At 40.4% G+C, this 21,075-nt stretch overlaps 1 protein-coding gene across 5 annotated transcripts in view; it reads right to left on the minus strand.

The window, feature by feature from the left end:
* Nucleotides 1–20,721, minus strand: part of DLG5 (discs large MAGUK scaffold protein 5) — a 106,282-nt gene extending 85,561 nt beyond the window's left edge. For 2 of the 5 annotated variants that reach the window (XM_027700023.1, XM_027700022.1), the window contains exon 1: nucleotides 20,343–20,720. In XM_027700023.1, the coding sequence (XP_027555824.1) occupies nucleotides 20,343–20,643 (301 nt within the window). In that variant the 5' untranslated portion in view covers nucleotides 20,644–20,720. Of the gene's footprint in view, nucleotides 1–20,342 lie in introns of all 5 variants that reach the window. The other 3 variants (XM_027700026.1, XM_027700024.1, XM_027700027.1) reach the window with 2 other exon arrangements.
* Between the last annotated feature and the right edge of the window lie 354 nt (nucleotides 20,722–21,075).

Consider the following 21,075-nt stretch of genomic DNA (forward strand, 5'->3'; position numbering starts at 1 on the left):
GGCCTTTAAAACAAAAAATAAAATAATTGGGGGTGGGGGAATGATGATACAGAAATTAAAACACCATGAGTGAGGATGGTGACCAGCAAGACCTCTTTTCATATAGAAGTCACCTGGAGAAAGCCCTAAATGCCAAAGCCAGGTTTGCAATGCCTTAATTTTTCAGCCTCAGCTGCTAGTAAGACTATATCCTCTAGACATGATTATAAATGAAGGAAGGTATAAATTGATACATCACACTTGTACACTCAGAACTTCAACATCACATTTAGAGGGACCTTTCCTTTTTATCAAATTCTATGTTGACACGACACATATGGAGATCAATGACCTGCTTGAAATTTTTTTAATGTCCCATTGTAGCTATTGGCAACCTGTCCCCAGACATCACTTAACAGTTTGTCTCCAGAAAATCTGACTGCACCAACATAAGATGTCAGAAGCTATCCAACTCGATTACCCGCTACAGGTCCTATAAAACAACAAAAAGGTAATATGGCTGAAGAAGTAATTACTCTACAGCACATATATGATTCTAGAACATATATCCTGGGTTGGGGGTGGGATGGACACAACAAAGACCACAAATATTTGTCTCGCAATGAAAAAAAAGAATTCTCTACCCCCACACGTGGCTTTTAATCGGTCTCCAGACAACCACAGGAAGTCTGGGTGGTTGGGACTTCAGCTGAAGAGTTTCCCATGCTACTGAACACTGAAAAGGGAAGTGGGTTATGACACTGCCACAATCAAACCACTAGAAAACTCTGATTTTGGTCTCAGAATGTTTCACACTTTTTAATGCGCAATTCTTACCAAGAACCACATAAAGTAATGGCTTGATTGAATATCAGACTGATTTGCCAGTCAAAATGTTTTTCCTTCTTTAATTTTAATTAGTTTTTGCCTGTAAATAGCAACTTTTTGTATTTTACAGCCAACTTACTGCAAAGAACGGCTGAAACACACCTATCTGGTGTTCAAGATGCAGATCAATGCTATCAAAAATCAAATCCCTCAGAAAAAGAGAAGAGTAACATTAAGGAATTATGAAAGTAAAATAGAAACATTACTCCAAATTTTTCAGAACCTTTAACCATTTCCTTCCATAACCAAGCAGAAAGCCAAAAGAGTAGCTGACAAAGAGCCCATAAAAATACTCTATATCAATGCAACCACTCAACTTTCCAATACCTTTCAGTGTAGCTTTACAGTAATGCATTTCTGCTTCTTCTCTCTTCCAACTCATCTTCGTTCTCAGCTCCAAAGATTACAGGTTGATTGTACAGAGACTATCTCATATATGCTGCTCCCAAATCCTCCCTACCCAGCTAAGCATTGTCATTATCACATTGCTATTGTTTTCCTCATCAAGTCCATGTTTCACAAACAGGTCTCTGACTGAAGCCAGACAAGTTTACTTAGTAACCATAGTCATTATCACCTGGTTTCAGGTGCTGCCCACATAACACTTCATTTTCCTTATTTCTACCGTGCTATAGCCATAATTGTATTTGTTGCACTCTTCAGCATTGCTTTTGGGATGAATGAGATCAGCAAGCAAGTACTCATGAAATGAAATAAGCCCTAAGCTTAAGTTAATGCAAGCTTGAAAACAAAAAGTCAGAATAAGAAACTATCAAAAAGCACATGGGAAGTCTTATTAGAAGCAGCCATACTACTTTTTCCAAGCACTATACACGTACCAACATGTATTCTATGCCTATGTATCAAGCAATTTAGCTCAGTCCCTGTGATTTAAAAATACAAGCTAATGCTGTGGGGTGGGAGGGCTAAAGAAATTATAGTTACGTACCCTGAACACCCAACTATTACTGGAACACTGGTAGTCAAGCTGCAGAATGTACTTATATTAAAGTGTCAAGAAGCTATAAAATCAGCACTAAATCCTAAGAGCAATATCTGAATACATGCAACACAAATTCATGTCTTGCATGCAAATCAGTTTAAATACAAGTACAATATATTTCATGTGCTTCCTGGCATGGTAATACTCTTACAAAGCAACATCTCTGTAACCACACAAATTTTTCGTTTTTGAAACACCTGGAATCAGAAGACAGTGTGCATATATCAACATTTTTCTGTTTAAAATTTTATTCTTGATACCAGAATATTTATCTACACAGGTCTGGAAAAGACACTCTCAAATTAGTTTTAACTATAAATGAATAGAAGTCTTTGTTCAGGAGTGGCTGAAGAGAAGCAGTTAAAATAAAGAAAAAGGAAAACAAACAATCAACAAAAACAAACAAACAAAAAAACCCCCAAAAAACAAAAACCCAAACCACTTAACCACTTTCTAGTAAACTTTTACAAGAAACATCACTGGTATAAGCTAAAACATAAGCAGATTCCCTGCAGTAACACAGACTGAAAAGTTTAAGTCTGCTAACCCAGCCAGGAACTACTACTACTATTTCAGGCACTACAAGCTGTGCATATAGCACAGAGCAGGCACCTTCCCAGCCAAAACCAAACAAAACACACTGCAAATATTCCCCGGACTTTGTGCTACTAGTGGGAACGTAACCCAGAGTGCAGGCTCTGGTGCCGTGCAAGGCAGGCCGGCAGCGCTCGGTCCTTAAGCAGCGTGACCAGCCCGGGCACAACAAAGGGCTGTTGTTCCAAGGCAGCAGCAGGGCAGCAGCTGAACCAGTTGGCCCAGTACCCTACCGTGGTCTGTGGGACATCAAAGGCTGGCTGTGACCTAAGCAGACAATTAGGATGTGTGGGTGTAGAGTTACAGAGTTCCAAGAGGTCACTCACGGATGAATTTTAGCACTGCAGTACAACCCCTTTATAAAGCAGTATTATGGGCTTTTTTGCGCAACTAGCCTTCAGGTTGACCCCAGATCTAGGGAAATTACTGCAACACTGCTTTTTTTTTTCCCTATATAAAGTTTACTGCAAAAATTAAAGTGCAATTCCTGAGAAGAGCTAAGCAGCTTAAATATATGTATAACAAATTTAGTTTGCAAAGGACAGAACCGTGGTTCTTTTCTCTTAAATAATCAGGAAACCAAGTTAACCAAGACACTGATGAGGAAGGGGGTGAACAGCTGTGGAGTAATTAGCAAGGACAAAAATCACACCCTATTGCCAAAGACACTCAAGCTGCAGCAATAAGGTACAACACTCCTTTCAGAAAGTATAATCAGCACAAAGTAAGGCTTGTGAGCTCTATACATATGCCATAAACATAAATTCAAGACATATCTCCTTACAAAGAAGCCCAGTTGTGCTTTCTCCTCTGTTGAAGACACCACCAACATCAACATCATCTATCCCACTACATGGCACTGCCCTTCTCAGCAGCTCAATCCCATGGTTCTGTCCCGGAAGGACTATTTCCTCTCTGTAATGCTGTTCCCCAAAACACAACTTTCCTTATTTACCCACCAGTTCTATATGTGCATGCCAGACTATTAAAGACAGACCTGAATCAAGAAAAAAATAGGGCTGAGATCACAACACCCCTATACAGAATCACAGAATATTCTGAATTGGAAGGGACCCCCAAGGATCATTGAGCCCAACCCTTCGCCCTGCACAGGACCATCTGCAAGAGTCACACCATGTGCCTGAGAGTATTGTCCAAACACTTCTTGAACTCTGTCAGGCTTGGTGCTGTGACCACTTCTCTGGGGAGCCTGTTCCAATGCCCAACCACCCTCTGGGTGAAGAACCTTTTTCTCATCTCTAACCTAAACCTCCCCTGACACAAGTTCAGGCCACTCCCTTGGGTCCTGTCATTGGTCACCACAGAGAAGAGATCAGTGCCTGCCCCTCCTCTTCCCCTCACAAGGAAGTTGTAACTGCAATGAGGTCTCCCCTCAGACTCCTCCAGGCTGAACAGACCAAGTGACCTCAGCCACTCCTCATATGGCTTCCCCTCATGGCCCTTCACCATCTTCATTGCCCTCCTTTGGACACTCTCTAATAGCTTAATGTCTTTCCTATATTGTGGTGCCCAAAACTGCCACAATATTCAAGGTGAGGCTGCCCCAGTGCAGAGCAGAGCAGGACAATCCCCTCCCTCAACCAGCTGGTGATGCTTTGCCTGATGCCCCCCAGGACCTGGTTGGCCTCCCTGGCTGCCAGGGCACTGCCGACTCATATTCAACTTACCACTGACCAGGACCCCTTTCCATGGCACAGCTTTCCAGCATCTCATTCCCCAGTTTGTACATATACCATACCAATCTTTTAATCACACAAAGAGAAAAGTTCTTAGATGATGCAGTAGTAAAAAAAAAATCATATTTCTTTCTTCTTCACTCTTAGTATGGCCCCAGCAGTAAGGCTACAGATCACTTGCTAATCAGAGATTATCTTGAGTCAGCTACCCTGAAGAGTCATACAGCCTTGTGGCAGATCTTCATGCAATCCTAGACTTGAGGGTTCACAGTGACCACCTCTGAACAGCTGTACAACACTCTACCCCGCACATCAGAGTTACTTGGCTTTATTTTCCTTCTGTGGTAAAACACAGACCTTGTGTACATTGCTATATAAAAGTGTGTACATTGTGTACACAAAAGTTTCAAGTAACACTGAAACCCTGAGTTCTGAAAAATTTCTTCAAGCTTTTGCTTCAGTCCAGCATCTTCCTTCTATCATATGTAAGATGATTCCCCTGCAGAATCCTCAACAGGAGCAAGGAAGCGCTAAACCTTAGCATTTAACTTCCAAATGCTGCCAAACTGGAATACAACTCACACTATGAGAAAGCAAATTTTGTTTGCAAATTATTGTATCAGGAACTCAGGCACTGGTTTAAAAACATTAGGGTCATATTTAATCATCTTAACTCATGTAAGCAGTAGTACCTTTACACAACCCAAGACAGGAAGTGGTCTCTTGCTTAAGAGGAGCATATGCTTATGCACCTTGTTAAAGTCAACTGCACCTTTTAAGTGATGCTGTTTAAGGAAGGTCTATTAGGAAAGTCTTTAGAACTTCCTCCTTTTTTTTCTTCCCCCTCTTTTTTTTAAGACCAAGGAGGTTATCTTACTGAAACATACTTCACCAGAAGAAAAATCTCCTGGGACCAAACCACTGTTTTTACAGAGTTAAAAAAACCCAAGCAAACAAACAAAAAAATCCAACATCAAAACAGTTCTAAAGTTACATTGTAGCACTTGACATTAAATTAACCCAAATAAAGCTTAACTGTGAATTTTCCTTCTTTTTCTCCTCTTACACAAATCATTAGAGCAGACACAATCTCTCTATTAGTTTTCACCAAAACGCATCCTGAGAGTTCCCAGAATATGGTAAATGTTAACTCCTGTACATTTAAATAAATTCTTCCAAACCACAACTTCTAGAAATAGATCCATTTCAGTTGGGACACCACCAGAACATAAGAGTTAAATGCAACAGCCTTACCATAACAGTTCAATCTTAGTAATGTAGGTTCAAGAACTGAACCACGTATTTCTAAAAAACATTATATTTTCCAGAATAAAATGTGATTTATTACATTAAGTAAAATATTTTACACCCAACACAAAGGGATTTGGTATATTCATATTAGAGCTATGTTCAACAGCAGTAAACCTCAAAACATAGAACAGCACTACTTTTCATAGCATTCAATAACCTTTGAAATGTTACCGTGAACACAGAAAAGTCATTTCTACTTGCTTTTTCCTCCTAATTAAAAAGCCAAAGAGCAGTAAGCAAGATGACAGAAGCCAAGAGTAAGATGAAGAGAGAAATAAAGCAGATGGCATGCAAATATATTTATATATACCTAAGCTATTCCCGAATTATGAAAAGAGAAAGATCAAAATCTTTTCATTTGCCCCATAATCAGTGTTCTTTTCTAAAAGAGTTTTCAGATATTTTTATGTAAAGTGGATTGTGAATTCTAATTAAGATATAGCTGTAAGCCAGGATCCTCCGTCACACAATTAATCTTAAATCCAGCCCCCAGCCAAGCAGGGTACAGATGGAGATAGACAGATGTAATTACAAAGTCCATCAGCACTAAGCCACCGGGAGAGGTTGCAGGCTTTCCTGTATTTCTTCTTTGTACAGGGTGGTAGGCTATTTTTGTCAAAATATATCAGGAAGACACAGCTACTGTGATACAGTCACAGCACTTCAATATGACCTTGAGTTTCCATCATATATTTTAAGGCACTAATTTTGAAAAAAATTACAATTACACTCCTATTTCTGCAGGCTACACTGCCTAACAGAGCTGAAGTAGGTATTGCATTCCCAGCTTCATTTCTGTCCTTCAAGGTAAATTCCTCCCTTTTCTGCTTCAAACCTCTCCAACTGTAAAACTCCATTTTACCATCATTCTGAAGCTGTTAAGTGAGATTAATTGTTGAAAAAACATGATTTTGAACATAAATTCTAAGGGAAAAAAAAAAGTTGTAACACGTGATCTGCTCTGACATGGTGTTAGCATGCACAGATTAGTTTCCTCCAAATGACAGAAACCCTCTCCACACGTCTTCAGCTCATTACTGTCACCAAAACCCAAGCATTCATGGAAATTCACAATTTTTGCCAATATTGAGAAAAGATACAAAAATATCCTGTTTCATCTAAGAATCAACTTCTCATATGAAAGTGAAAGACTCAAAGGACAAATTTTGTAATCCTATGTCTAAACCTAGTATAGCAACTCTGATTCAACTATACTCCTATAATTTCTTACAGCAACAGCATTGAAGAAGAATATCCAATAACAAGGCATAAGACATGTAGTTTGACATTTTCCACTAACTGGAAACCTACAAACAGTTTCTGCTTAGTGTCTGAAAACAGTACTAAGATTGCACATTTTAAATGTTATTGAGTTTCCATTTAAGATCTGCAAGTAGCATTGAAGCACAGCAAAAAAAGAATATTCTGTCTTCATATAATGCAGTCAATTCACATTCCACCATCATACACGAACCATTTCCTTATCTGAAAGCAGCAGCCAAGATTAACAGTAAATTTGCATTAACCATTTTACCATGGTTATCCCACCCAAGCTGGGGAAATCAGCTACATCTCCCATGCCCTGCAAAGGGCTTTCTTTATGAGTTTTACACAGGAGCTGAAAAAGCAAACATGAAATAGATACATGTAATGGAAGTCAAACCTGGTAAAACATTCAGAGGCAGATTCTTAGCTCTAGGGCCATGAACTGACAAATTTAAGAACAAATTTGAGTTAAGGGTATTCATACACATTTTCAATTACAAATCACTGCAGATCTGGCCATGCCCAAGTCCCAGACAACAAACATCCTGACCTTTAACTTTTGTGTTCAAACTGATATGCCAAAACCAGACGTACTTCACTAGAGCAGCAACAACTATAACAGTACTGGTAAATAAAAATATGTGTCAGGGAATTCTTTGTGCAAACTCTAACTAGTAGTGAGGATAATCTCAGCTAACTTAACTGACTTTGTATCAAACCAACTAGGAAAAGCTCACAATTGCCATCGCAGAGGAAGTTCAAGTTTTCTCTCTATTCTCTCAGCTGCCCTCTCCACCTCTCAGCCCTAAATCTCTAGAGAGCTCATCATCACTGCACCCTTGCTACAAAGCAGAAAGACTCCATGCCCAGGCTGGCTGGTGTGCTCTCCTCTGACCCAGCGCTCATGGAACACCTGATTTGCAAGGCAAGTTGAAAACAGAGTTAAACCCCACTGCTAACCCGAGCCCATGAAAGGTCACCTAGCTCTGCCAACAAGCTCAGGGCTTAAGCAAGCATATATAATTGCCCACGATATATTTTTTCCCCCTTACAGAACTCCACCTGATTTTCATCATGAAAACAGTCCTTGCAATAAGTTGCTCGTACTTCATTAACAATACATTATTCCCATCCTGCTCTGAATACACATCGCTTTCCCTCTTCTCCACAACAGAAGTCTCTGGGTCCTTCAGAGGTGATCATTCCACTAACAACATTCTCACACCTACCTCCATGATGTTTATCCCTTATTTTTGCAATAGGAAACTAAGGTAGAGCAATTAACATCAGTAATGCTGGATGTTCAGCTTAGACATTCACAAAATGGCTGAAATTAAATTAGCAGAAGGCGGCTAGCAAAGAAAGCTTCTCTCTAAAGTGCCATTTTTAAGAAACATTATTTGAAGCTGAAATTGTTTTTTATACTAACATGAAATGTGCATTTTTAGTTTAAGCATTAGCAGGTTCACTCTTAATGAAGCTAGTAATGAACACAGAGCTAGAGCTGTTTAGAGACTCAGAATAACAGCTTTTCCCCATGATGCCACTTCCCAGACAAAAATGCAGACCCGCACCATATCTGACAGAGACAACAGAATGAAACTTGCTAGGACTCAAAGTTACTTTATTTAAATCTTATTCTTGATCTGAAAAAAAATTATAGGGAAAACTATATATATATATTTTATTATTTTCATTATGATAATTAATCCATGCTAATGAAAATTAGTCTTCGGGTAATTCCTGTTTAGGGAGAATTCTGTAAAGTTCTCCAGGCTGATATAAAATTAAGACAAAAAACCCACAGAGCATTTGCTTTGAAGTGAGTTTTCAAAAGAAGGAAAAAAAATCATAAGTTCAGAAAGACCTGACAGGAATAAGCATTTTAGCAAACCCCAATTTTATGTTCAGAAGGCTGCTGATATACATATTTAAGATGTACTTATTAAAACACCCACAAACAAACCAAAAAAAAAAAACCTGTTGGAGCAGAAAGACTAACTTCCATAATTCACTTCTGTCCAGCATAACAAGTGAACTCAAGAAAAGTTTTATTTCTTTAAAAAATTTCAAAAATCCTTTCAGGAAATGCCTAGCCACTGGTGTACCCTGTAATCCGATCACCAGACACAGACGATTCATTTCCACTTCCCAACATGCCACACCACTTATTACCTTTATTTATAAATGCTCAGAACAACTTTGTTAACTAAAATACGTTCATAACATGAATATCACACATTTGTGTTTTATGGAATTTCTTCAAATCAAAATTTATTTCATTTACAGAAAAGTATAACTTCTTTTTGAGTCTCGCTGAACAAGCTGTCCTTAATATAAGAATATTTCTTAAGGGAATGCAGAAGTTTTTGTCCTATTAAACTCTTTCTTATATGTTTAACTTCTACAAACCATAGAGATAACATTCAGATAACAGGTCCCCTACCATGATGGAAAGACACTGAGTGCTCAGTGGGGAAAGCCGAGAAGCCTGTCTTCACAATACACCACACGTAAACTGAAAAACACATGAGGACAGCAGAAACTAGAGAGCAGAGATTAGCCAGCCAAATGAGACTTCACTAAATAAGTTAACAACGTTCTGTTGAAATTATTAAGAAAATTAAGCACACTGGTGATTTTCTGAAACAGATCACATAAAATGCAGATACTACCCACATCAGATACTAGTGAGAATTGCATCAAAGGCCAAGGCCTTGTGATCTAATCTACAAGGTCAGAAATCCTACAGTCCCAATGATGCAAAGTCACCTTCTCTCACTGTCATAAGACCAGGGAATTATTCTCTAACATTTACCATCTTTTACAAGCTACTAATTCACCACAATGTCCTATAAAATGGTTTCAGTGATTTCTGTGGGTTCGTGTCTTCCACAGTAATAAATGCATGCAATCATACTTCAGCAAAGCCTTTAGTTTTGGGATGCATTGTAAGAAAAAGTCAAAATATTTTGATAAGAGAAAGCTAGTCCTTAAAAGTCTCATCTACTTTCAATATAAAGATTTTTTTTTCCCCCAAAAAAAGCATTTCTCATTACAGAAGAAGCATCTATTAAAAGTTTCCATGCAGAAATGTACACATACAATGCATTTGATGACAAGAATTCACAAAACTTTTTTATGTGGATTCCCTGCATCAGCTACTACAACCCTCACATACGATCTGGCTTATGTGCTCATGAGAAAGCTACACAGATTCAGAGCAAAACCAATAAACTTGACACTGTATCGTTGCAATGCAGACTTGCAGAGGAAAACAAAGAACCTTCCAGGGGTGCTGAGCAACGCGCAGTGTAGCGCCCTGAAATTCCTTACAAGAGGGCACAGGGTAGCACAGAATATGCAGCAAATTGCTCATCACTGTAGCCAGGCAATAGCTATGCTACAATCCTTCCACTTTCACCAGTTTACCTTTACCTTCTGGTTATCACTGGCAGGAAGGAAATCAGAGCCCCCAAAAGACTACAAGTTCAGCACCAAAACCATACTAACAACCTGGCATTCTGCAGCACTTCAGAAATTTGCTAAAATTAACTTGAGATTTGACATTCTAGAAAATATAATGGAATACTCCCGACAAATGAAGTTTTATGCAAGTCATGTATGCACAGCATATCACTGAAGATCAACTCAGCCAGAGATAGAAAAACAGCTCAGCATTTACACATTGTGTTTTCTTCCAGTCCAGCACACATTACACACCGGTTTCAGCCGAACAATGCTGTAAAGAACAGGACTGCCACCAGCCCTGACAGCCAAATATTTCTTGCCTGTTTTTACTGATTTTCATATTAATACCAATACTCCTGGTGTCCTAACCAAGTCCTAAAATCCCAAGGCAGAAAGTATCTCTGTCCTCAGTATCTGAAACTACTTCTCAGAGTTACCAAAGAATGTTCTGCTCGGTCAAAACACTGCTCTGACACTTGCAGCAAAGCAGCCCACGAAATATTTCTGACTACTGCAAAGATGCCAGAAAAACAAGAAAGGTTCATGAACCAGGGTAACAAATGAATATATTTGAAACATGAGCTAATGTAGTATACCTCAAAGTGCTGGCCTACACATTTTCAAGGCCAGTGATTTAGAAAAATAACTCACTATATATCTCAAAGTTCATGTCTGCAATCTATACCTAAGTCAGCAGGAAGGGAAGGGGGGTTAACCCATTAAGGCAAACTAATCAGACCCTTAACCTAAAGGAGTCAATGTAACTTACAAAAAGTGTCCTTTCCTAATATGCCCTAATGGCAACTAGAAGTCTCAAAAACCTCAAAAAAAAAGTACTGCTTGGGCACTGTCAGAGCAGCAAAGGAAAGCTGTGGCAGTACATCTAAATATAGAGGAAAAAACTAGGCAGTCTGAGCATCCCAAGGTCCATTGCCACAGAAAGCAGAAAAGGGGTTGAACAAGAAAGTTACACTTCTATTAAAATGGAGGGAAAAATACCAACACTTCAAGGTGAAAATAATATAATTCAAAGTGAAAGCCCTCTTGAGAATAACTCTTCTGTGGTCTTGAGGGGGTTTAGTATTGCATTTTGTGATTTTATTATTACTAAAATTCAGGTACACCTACAGTATTCATTCTGAGTCTACCCCTGCTCCAGAACTACCTGATGGAGCAGCTGACAACAATAACCAGTTGATCAATCACAAGGGAAAGCCTACTGTTGTTTAAGGCTTTTTTTGTTTGTTGGGATTCTTTTCCTTAGTTTTTATTTGTTTTGTTTTTCTTTCAGACCATGGCTTTTTATATTATTGTTAGCCACACCTACTGAAGTCAAATGGCCTTTAACAAACTGAAAAAGCAAATCTGTTAAAAATAACACACCCTATCTTCAATTAAAGGTTAAGTGAACTCTCAAATAATATCAGTCTCGGAAAGGAAAATCCAGACTGGACATTCATGACTATTTTAAAGACTGAGAAGTGAAGTTAGTAACAGAATATTTAAACAAACACACACTTGCACACAACCTAAAAATCACATCATAATGATCTAAAAGTAGACCTTCTTAAAAATCACTGCAAATGTTCACAAGATCATGCATTAAGTGTTTAAGAGAACTTTAAAACTGCACAACAAGATTTCCTGAAAAAAGTCATTAAAAAAAAAACCTGTCAATCTTCTGTCAACTTCTAGTTGAAGAACTCCCAACAACTCAATCAACCCATCCTTCTGCAAGAAGATCATAATTGTAGAAGGCAACCTCAGATTATATAAGTGCTCCAAAAAGAGCAAGATCACATGGTTACCCAAGTCTCAAAACTCTCCCTAGAGTGAGTTTTCCACAAAAGCATGCAACAGGAGAAAGCTATCTACAAGAAAACCAAATATAAACAAGAAACAGAAACAATAAAGAAGACATAGTTTCATACTTATTAAAATAAAACATGAACATCTATGTAATGATTTAGGCAGCTGTGTTTGGTAATTTTGATACTTTCTCCAATCCAAAAGTTCAGATCCTTTTAAAGAAAATAATTTTCAAGAAAACCAACAGACTTGTTGGTTGGTCTGTCTCATAAAAAAGGAATATACTTGAAAAAGGATTTTGGTGCAGCAGCATCCAAAGAACATAGCTCACTTATGCTCAGTGAGTCCAGAATTCCAACTACATTTTATATCTATCATCAAGGAAAATACCTCTCTTCCTACATCACAGGTATCTTTTCCCACACAAACTCCATTTTGAGCACTACTGAGAAGCAAACAGCCATCAGCCTCACTTTCTGAGGCACAAGCAGTACTTTACAGTAGATATTGTCTAATCCAAAGAGCTTAGTATGCAAGGCCTGGACTCTGCCAACTTTTGCACATGCCTAACCTGATGCATATAAATGGGGATTACTCACATGCTGGAAGGTAAGTGCATGAATAATAAGCATGTTCATGAATCAGCAATTACGTGCAGGTAGAATAAAAAGCCAAAGTGAAAGGAGATGAGGCACAAGAGGCAAGAAAGTTGTCACTAGGCATTAATAACGTAAGTGTGAATGCTCCCAACCAGAGTTTTAGGAAAGCTAATTTAGAAGTAAGTTTTAAAAAAATTGGCTTTCAGGGTTTCGAGGTGGGGAAGAAAAGAGTTTTTTTGGTTTATCATCCAAATACATAATAAATTGTCAACTATATAAAAAGATTGCCAATAAACAACCCTCTTTACCCAAACTCCCCAACTCTCCAGCTGAAACACTTAATGATTTTACATTCTTGCTTCCTTGCTCTCTCCAGCTACAGGTCAGTTGCAGGTCTGAAAATCTTAATCAGGGTGATATGGCCTATTTAAAATACAATTCCTTCATGAGCCAACTAGAAGAATATTATGATTTTCTCAAATACAAAGAGCAGCTCTCCAGAACAAACTTGTTAATGCTGTGAAAAAGCAAACTGCTGAGCAGTTCAACCAACAAACTATGAAATTAGAGGTTTTGGAAGCTGTCAGGAAGAAGAAGGTGGCACTATATATACAAAATAGGCTGCTCCTAACTTCCCCTGACACCAGTTTGGATAAGAGGGGCCTTTAAGTTGTAGCAGGTTATTCTGTATTGCCCAGTAATCATACATGGTCAAGAAAAACATCCTTCAGTGTTCCCCCCAAGTGGCCAACAGCCCTCAATTCCAGGTACCACATCTGCTGCCACCACCTTCTGAAGCCTGTATAAGGTTCTTGCACAACAGCTTACAACAGGAGTTGCCAAATTTAACCTGACTTGTTAGCTACAACATCAGGGGATGCTGGTATTACCCTTTCATCAACACATCTGCCAGTGCACCACAACCTATAACAAGCATATAAATACACCTATTATACATCAAACATTGTGCACTAGGTATTTTGAACTGGTTTCTAAGCTACAGCACCATGGACCTCCGTCAATAATTTAGTAATTGTGTCTTCCATTCACAAGAATTAATATATCAGAGTAACATTGAGAGCTCCAAAATACAGCCCTTTTGGAAGAGTCAGGCTCCAACATTCAAGATGCACTAACAACACTGGACTCTTCAGGGAACAGCATCCTTCTTTTATGCTTTCATTAGAAAAGCACTGGTTAGCCTCAAGCCAAAGCTCAGTCACTGTGACCTTTCCAGCTCCTACATCAGAATGATTCAGTACTAAATTACCACCGTTCACAAAAAAGCAGTCAATGACTTGCATCTTGAAGGTCACAAATAATGTTTCAGCATTGACTACCCAACATAATTTGGAAGTCTAGATATCTCAGCTTCGCTACTATAGCTCCTTTCATACAAAGTTATATGCACTACCATGTTTTTTTTCTATCTCCATCAATACTATGAACATTTTACATAAAGAAATGTTTTAGCATTATTATATGTACAGCATTTTAAGATTCTTCATATGAAATAAAACCAAGAGGAGCTAATTGCTTCACCCTGTAACACCCAAAATATACTGGGTATTTATTGTGGTTTAACCCCAGCCAAAACCATCCCAGGACTGAACAGCTCTGAAAGATGAAACCTCTGGCCTTGAGATTCTACAGAGTAAGAAATTGTTACAATCAATTTATCAAGATTTACTTGATATCATTCTAATCACTAGGGTTTTGAATAAGGAATTTTAATGCTAGAAAATAATAACTGAAATAACAGTTAACAGGAGCACGGAAAGCTAAGAAGCAAAAAGAAAGAAATAAATGTAAAAACCCCAGAAAGTTGCAAAAGCAAGCAGCAGAGGGAAAAAAAGAATACTTGGCTCAAATTGCAAGTTGCTAAGAGAACTGGAAAACCCAAAGTCACTACCCATGTGGCAGCTGTGATCTTCACTATCTAGACAAGGGGTCCTAAAAAACCTCAGAAAAACCAAGACTAGTTAGAGATGCAAGACAACAGTGAGACTGGGAAAGGTAATTAAAATAAGCCAAAGATCTGAAACCTAAGAGCTAGGCAATCTTTAAGTTTTAACAAATAAATAAGGAACAACTTCCAGAAAGCTGTTGGCTTTCCTTATTAATCATGTCTAATTTCATAAGATTGCAAGTCCTGCATGTGTTCAAAGCAACTTGACAACTGTATGCACCAATACAAAAAATGGTTTTTATTCATTTTACTCTGATGAAAATAATGTCCCCAGTTTACTGTGGCCAGTTTTCTTTCCACCCCCTCCCTGAGCACAGCAAAAATGTAATTAAGAACTACCACCCTTGGGATTTCTGAACTACTAAAACACTCATTTCCTTCTTTGGAATTGAGAGCCTACTTCCATTCACTTACTACTATTAGACATTTCATTGGAATACCCATCTGGACATTTGCCAGAATCTTCCTGCATTTTTTTAGCCTGGCAATTCCAAGAGATACCAAAAATCTGAGATCATCAGAAAACACAGGTACTGCAAAACTACCACTGGGTATTTTATCGAGTTTAATTACCGCTCAGGGCTGCTGAAGACCTGTACTTCTCCTAATGTGACTTCTGAACGCTGCCTGCTTTTTCATCAGCACGACTTAAGAAATCCTGTAACAAGGCTTACGAAGCTACCCTGGGAACTAATAACAGGTCTGGAAAAACCCAGACATAGTGCTCTACTTCTCCCACTCTTCAATTTTCAGCGATGGAAGGGAGTGTAAATTGTACTTAATTGCAAAATTGTCAGTTCAGTCCTTGAGTCAGTAAATTATGCTTTTACAATTTCTTCTCATTCTCCCTCTCTCCTTTCCCAGGGAACGAACACTTAAAGCACTAATTCTCATCTCCGAGCACTTGCACTGGCTTCTCCCCTGACCTCGCCCCACAGCTTCCTGAGCCCCCCTTTATTCTCACATGCTCCTACAAGAGACCACATCCCGCCTCCCCATCTCACACCCTTCCTCCAGTCTCTCGGCTCCTAACTACCACAAATTCTCACTCCTGCTCACGAGCTCCTCTCACCAGGCACCAGCCAATGTTTTGTGGGGATCACCCAACACTTTGGGAGGGACAGGGAAGAGGGGGTGCAATGCAGAGGTCCCGGCAGCAGCTCCAAGCAGCCATGCTCCCAGCTTTTCAGGGGCAACTCTAGAATTACTGCATTTCTTGTGGATCTCCTTGGTGCTGCCAGAGAAGTGGGTCCCAGCTCTACATCTCCTAAATTCATACTTACTGAGCTTCCCTTTTAAATATGCTGAAAGACTTTCCAATTTTTAAAAGTAAGCTTTGTGACTTCAAATCCCATATTGTCTGAAACAACTAGCTATGGTTTCTGATATATAAAGCAGAGGGAGGAAGTTGAGATAATCCCTCTAAAAAGAGGGAAAAGTCAGAACTCTTTTTCCTACTCTTATAGATGCCCACATTTACTTTTTGGACTGGAAATTAACATGATATCTGACCAAACACAGTTAGAAAAAGAAGTCTTAATAAATAACAGAACTTCCAAAGTCAATGTACAAACAATTTTCTTTCTTTCCTTCCTCCCTGCCCCTTTAAAGATCTTTTTAAATATGTAACCAATTTTGAACTTTAAAACTTAAACTCCCATCTTGAAACTGTAAAATAAAACACCTCTAAAGCCTAACACACTCTGCTTTTAAAATCCAAAATGGTGCTTAATCTTTACAGTAAAAAAGCCAGCATGTTACAGTTAAGCTTACAGAGACATACCCACTGACTACAGCTGTAGGGGTAGGTACAGAAAAGCAGAAGATCAACGGCTAATATAAAAGGAAACTGTGAACCTAAAATTTTAATACCTGTGAAAGCAGAAATGAAGCTTTTTGAGTTCAGCAGTCTACTTAGTTTGAAGATGAAGCACTAGGAGCACTCTTGTAGCACCACAAGTTCATCTCAAAAACAAGTTCCAAGGTCAGCAACCAAACCTGCTTTTTTCCCACCTTTTTAGTATCACAAAAACGTAAGTATAAAGCTCTGTATTATCTAAAGCAGTCTAAAGACTACATAGTTTCCTTAGATTTCTGTTCTGGCCTTATAATTGCATTTAAAGAAAATACATCTTATTAGTACTTGTCACAATGAAGTATGTTCCATTGTATTTTTGTCTTGAACACTTTTCATACCACAAAATTCACATTATATCAATAGTACGAATGAAATATTATCTGGATAGCAAGATATCCAAAAGACAACTGAATGCTCAGAAGTAATTTATTTTCACATTACAAAGGATAGGTTATTCTGTCAAGATAAAGGATTTCTCAGATGCATGATGGAGGTCATTGGTCAAATCAATTATTTAATGGTAATCCATCAGTTCACTCCCAAATAAACAAACAAAAACACTTGGCACACTACTTAAAGAATTAGTCCCTGGGCAAAATACTAGGAGATTTTAATCAGCCAAGCAGTCACTCTCACATGGGCAAAGCCAATTTCTGACAAATATTTACAAAGAATGCAATGTAGCAATCAAAGGTTTTACTCAAGGAAGAAATGAAGTCTCTAAACACAACTAAGTGAAACAGAGCAAATCGCACTCACTTCAGCTTCTGCTTTGACTGAAAGTAGTTTCCTGTTACATTTTGCACTCAGCTTACTAACACTGTTAGGCATACATAAACAAATCTCATAAACAAAACAAATTTGAAAATATACATTTCATTGGAGAAACTAACTACTATATAGTTTCAGGTGTAAAATCAGCAATTAGAAGCCACTATAGAGGATAAATATATTTAACTGGGACTGAACTGGTGGAAACTCTATAAAGATGAAAAAAAAGTCTTTGTAAAGTAAAGACAGAGTGAAAGTCTTTCAGCAGCTACCAGGACCCCAGTTATTTCCCTTGAGCAGTCAGATCAGTTGTTTACTTCCCCCCATGTGGCACAGATAAATACTTATAAAAGTGTCAGCTCCACATTGTCCAGCCAGTCACAAGAACTGCTGGTATAAATAACAACCTGAGTTTCCATCCGAGTTCACACATCACCTTTAAAGTATAAAAGGAGGCAATATTTAAAACGAGAAGAAAGAAAACACAAAGTAATGGTACATATTGCACACAATAAACTGCATGGAGAAACACTCATCCTACTGTAGTGAGCAGAATATAAGCCAAATTCTCTAACTTTAAACAAAATTACATTGCAATTACCTTCTCACTTCCCTCACAACAGCAGCACACTGGAAAAAAAAATTAACAAACACCACTACAAGAAGTTATTGATCACAAATAATTTTAATCAACAAGCATTCAGGGGATATACATTGTACTAGCCTCTTCTTCCAAACAATTCTAAAATTAAGTGTACCATTGTACACTTTTTGTCATGTTTACATATGCTAATGGTAATGTAAAAAACTAATTCAGCTATATAGGTTCAGTCAAAGGGATGTTTAAGATAAATATTTTTTGCCTGTAAGAATAGAGGCATTTTACATAATATGGACTGTTTCACTTCAGTATTTTAAATACAGAATCCAACAGTTCATGCTACCACATTTATATTTTACTACTATACCCAAAAACCAAAAAGTGACTTGCCTCATCCACCTACAATATCCCCAGGGAAAAGGAGTAAAACTCCCAAATGGCAGAAGAGAAGATGGGTGGTCAGACTTCCTACAGGGAGATATTAGAATAAAATACAATTACATCTGGACACAGGTTCAAACACGAACCTTTCTACCACAGTTACCCTCAAACGTTAACTCTTTGCATAACACATCCAGGACAAACTCACACATAAGCCACGAATTATCAGAGGTGTTCAGTGGGCACACAAGCAGTCTCACAACTAATTAATTACCATGAGACCTCCTCAGAGGATTAATGTTGGAATATATACAGCAGGGTTAGAAAGCTCAGGCCCTTTATCTTTCTATGGTTTATTCTTAAAGCTTGCTGTTAGCAATCTCCTGTGAACTAATTTTTAAGCATGTTTATCACAAGGAAAACAAATCCATAACTCTCAAAGTTAGCTCTTTATTACCACTCATAAATGAAAGCAATAACATTTAAAAACCCATCATATCAGAAGAACATCTTTCCCCACACAGATGTTAATTTAACTCAGATTAGCCTCCTGAACACATTCAGTCAAAGAGGATATAGGTAATTTTGCCAATGAAAGTACTTTTCACTCGAGAACTCAGTGTTGCAAGACATTTTGCAATTCCAACTTGCATTTTAAAAACGAAGAGCATGACTACATCAAACGTGTACTTTGTTTGTTCCTGCCATTCATGTTTTACAACTTTGTTTTTAAGGTTGGGGAATGTCAGTAGCCCAGTACCATTAATGCATCCTCTCAACAAGACAAGAATGAGCATTACTCTAACCATACAAAGCCATCATGGGTTCCATTCTGAAAGGCAGTGAGTGCCCTCATCTCCCATTGATGTCAGAACACATAATGTTACAAGTGTTGAGGTCTATTGTTCAGTCCATTTTTCCCCATCTTGTGGGGTCCTGCCATACATTCATTAGAATACTACACTGATCTAAAACAAAACATAACACTCTCACACATTTGTATTTATGAAACTCCTAGCATCCACAGCATAATTCAAATAAGGGTACACAGTGCAACTGCACGTGCAAGCACTATTTTCCAGAGAGAAGCAGCTCTTAGAGGGCTTTATTTTCTTAAAGAAATGGTATGGTTTATAAGAGTCAGGAAGCCCTCCCAATGCAGTTCCTTACGTAAACAGGTAGTGACCCTGCAAATCCCTAAACCAGTGACACCACCAAAAAGAGAACCCATGTTTCTGAATCAGTCAACTTGGTCACACTGGATGAGAATACCTCATTGAGAATACATCACTGAGAATTACTACTTACTTCAATTTCTCATCTAGAAACACAGCTGCACTTGCAAGGCCTTAAATACTATCTATTATTTATTATTATTGTTATTTTAAAGCTTGGTTTTGTGCACATTAAAGTAGGCTGTGACTCGTTTTGGCAGGGGGAGAATAGGGGCAGACCCGTGGATCAAAGCCCAACTTACTTAAAGAGGTGGTTTACACCCAAATTCTTCTCGTCTGGATTTGCAGTTAAATCAGCGGGTTTCCTATTCTAACCACCGAGAAGCGTTACAACAATATACCCTCAAACAGATGGCTGTCCAGAGAAAAAAAGTTACAGTATTTACTCAAACGCACATCTGCTGGAGCTCTACCAGCCAGCCTACTCCGGCAGACGGGCTGCAGCGGGGACTTTCAGTTTTGCCCGGTCCAGAAGCTACTGTGTGACACCACCGGCGGACCCGAGGAGTTCAGAGAAGAAAAGCTCCTTCGGATACGGTTTTCGCGAGCCCCCAGCCGGTACCCGGCTCCGGGGCACGGCAGCAGCCGCATGAACCAGGCAGGGGTGGCCTCTCCGAGGGGCACCGGCAGCATCCGCGGCACCGCTCGGAGACCAGCACCAGCGCGCCCGCCAGGAGAGAGACCAAAAGCGTCGGGAGCACAAAACAAGAACCGAGAGCCGAAGTGCAAACACGGGAGAGTTTTCCCCCCCCACCGGAAAGGGGGGACCCCCGCCTGCTCCCTTCCCACCTTCGGGCGGGGGGCCCCGAGGGGCCCGCGCTGCCCCGGCGGGGGTGGGCGGGGGCAGCCGCGGGCAGCCGCTGCCCTCCCGCTCCTCCTCCTCCCGCCCCGCGCCCCCGGCCCCGCTCACCCGCCGTCTCGGCCGCGGCCGGTGCCCCCGCCACGCCATTCAGGTAGAGGATGGAGAGCAGGTGGGGCTGCGTCTTCTCGAGGGCCACCCGCAGGTCCTGGAAGTGGTCCCGCTCCTTGGCCAGCAGCAGGGCGATGAGCAGCTCGGCCTTCCCGCCGCCCGCCGCCTCCAGGTCGCGCAGGTCGCGGGGGCCGAGGGCGCCGGCGGCCTCCAGCAGCTCCACCACCTTGTCCACTTCGGTCATGGCCTGCGCCAGGCTCTGCCGGCACTGGATGAGCAGCTCCTTGTGCTTCGGCTCCATGGCCGCGGCAGGGCCGCCGCCGGCCAAACTTCGCCCGCCCCCGGCCCCGCCGCTCCGCCACCGCCGCCCCCGGGGAGGCGCGGGCCGAGGCGGGGCGGCCGCCGCCGGCCGCCCTCCTCCGGCGGCCCCGCAGCGGCCCCCGGAGAAACTTCGTCCGGGGAGGAGGCGCGGAGCTGGGGCAGGACCTGGGCCGAGGGCGGCTTCTCTTTCGCCTCTTCCTCCTCCTCCTCCGGCAGGCGGGGGGCGAGCTGTCGTTAGGGGCTGCTGCTCTTCCTCCTCCGGCTGGAGCCCCGCTCGCCTCCTTTCCGCCCCCCCAGGCGGCGAAACAACTTCTCCTCCTCCTCCTCTCCCCTGCCCCCGGGAGGGGACCGCCGGCAGCAGGAGCCGCGGGCAGCGCCGCCGCCTCCCGGCGCCCCGCACCCCCCGCGGGGC

This window comes from Neopelma chrysocephalum, unplaced genomic scaffold, assembly GCF_003984885.1.
Source record: "Neopelma chrysocephalum unplaced genomic scaffold, ASM398488v2 Primary Assembly neopelma1_143, whole genome shotgun sequence".
Taxonomy (NCBI): domain Eukaryota; kingdom Metazoa; phylum Chordata; class Aves; order Passeriformes; family Pipridae; genus Neopelma; species Neopelma chrysocephalum.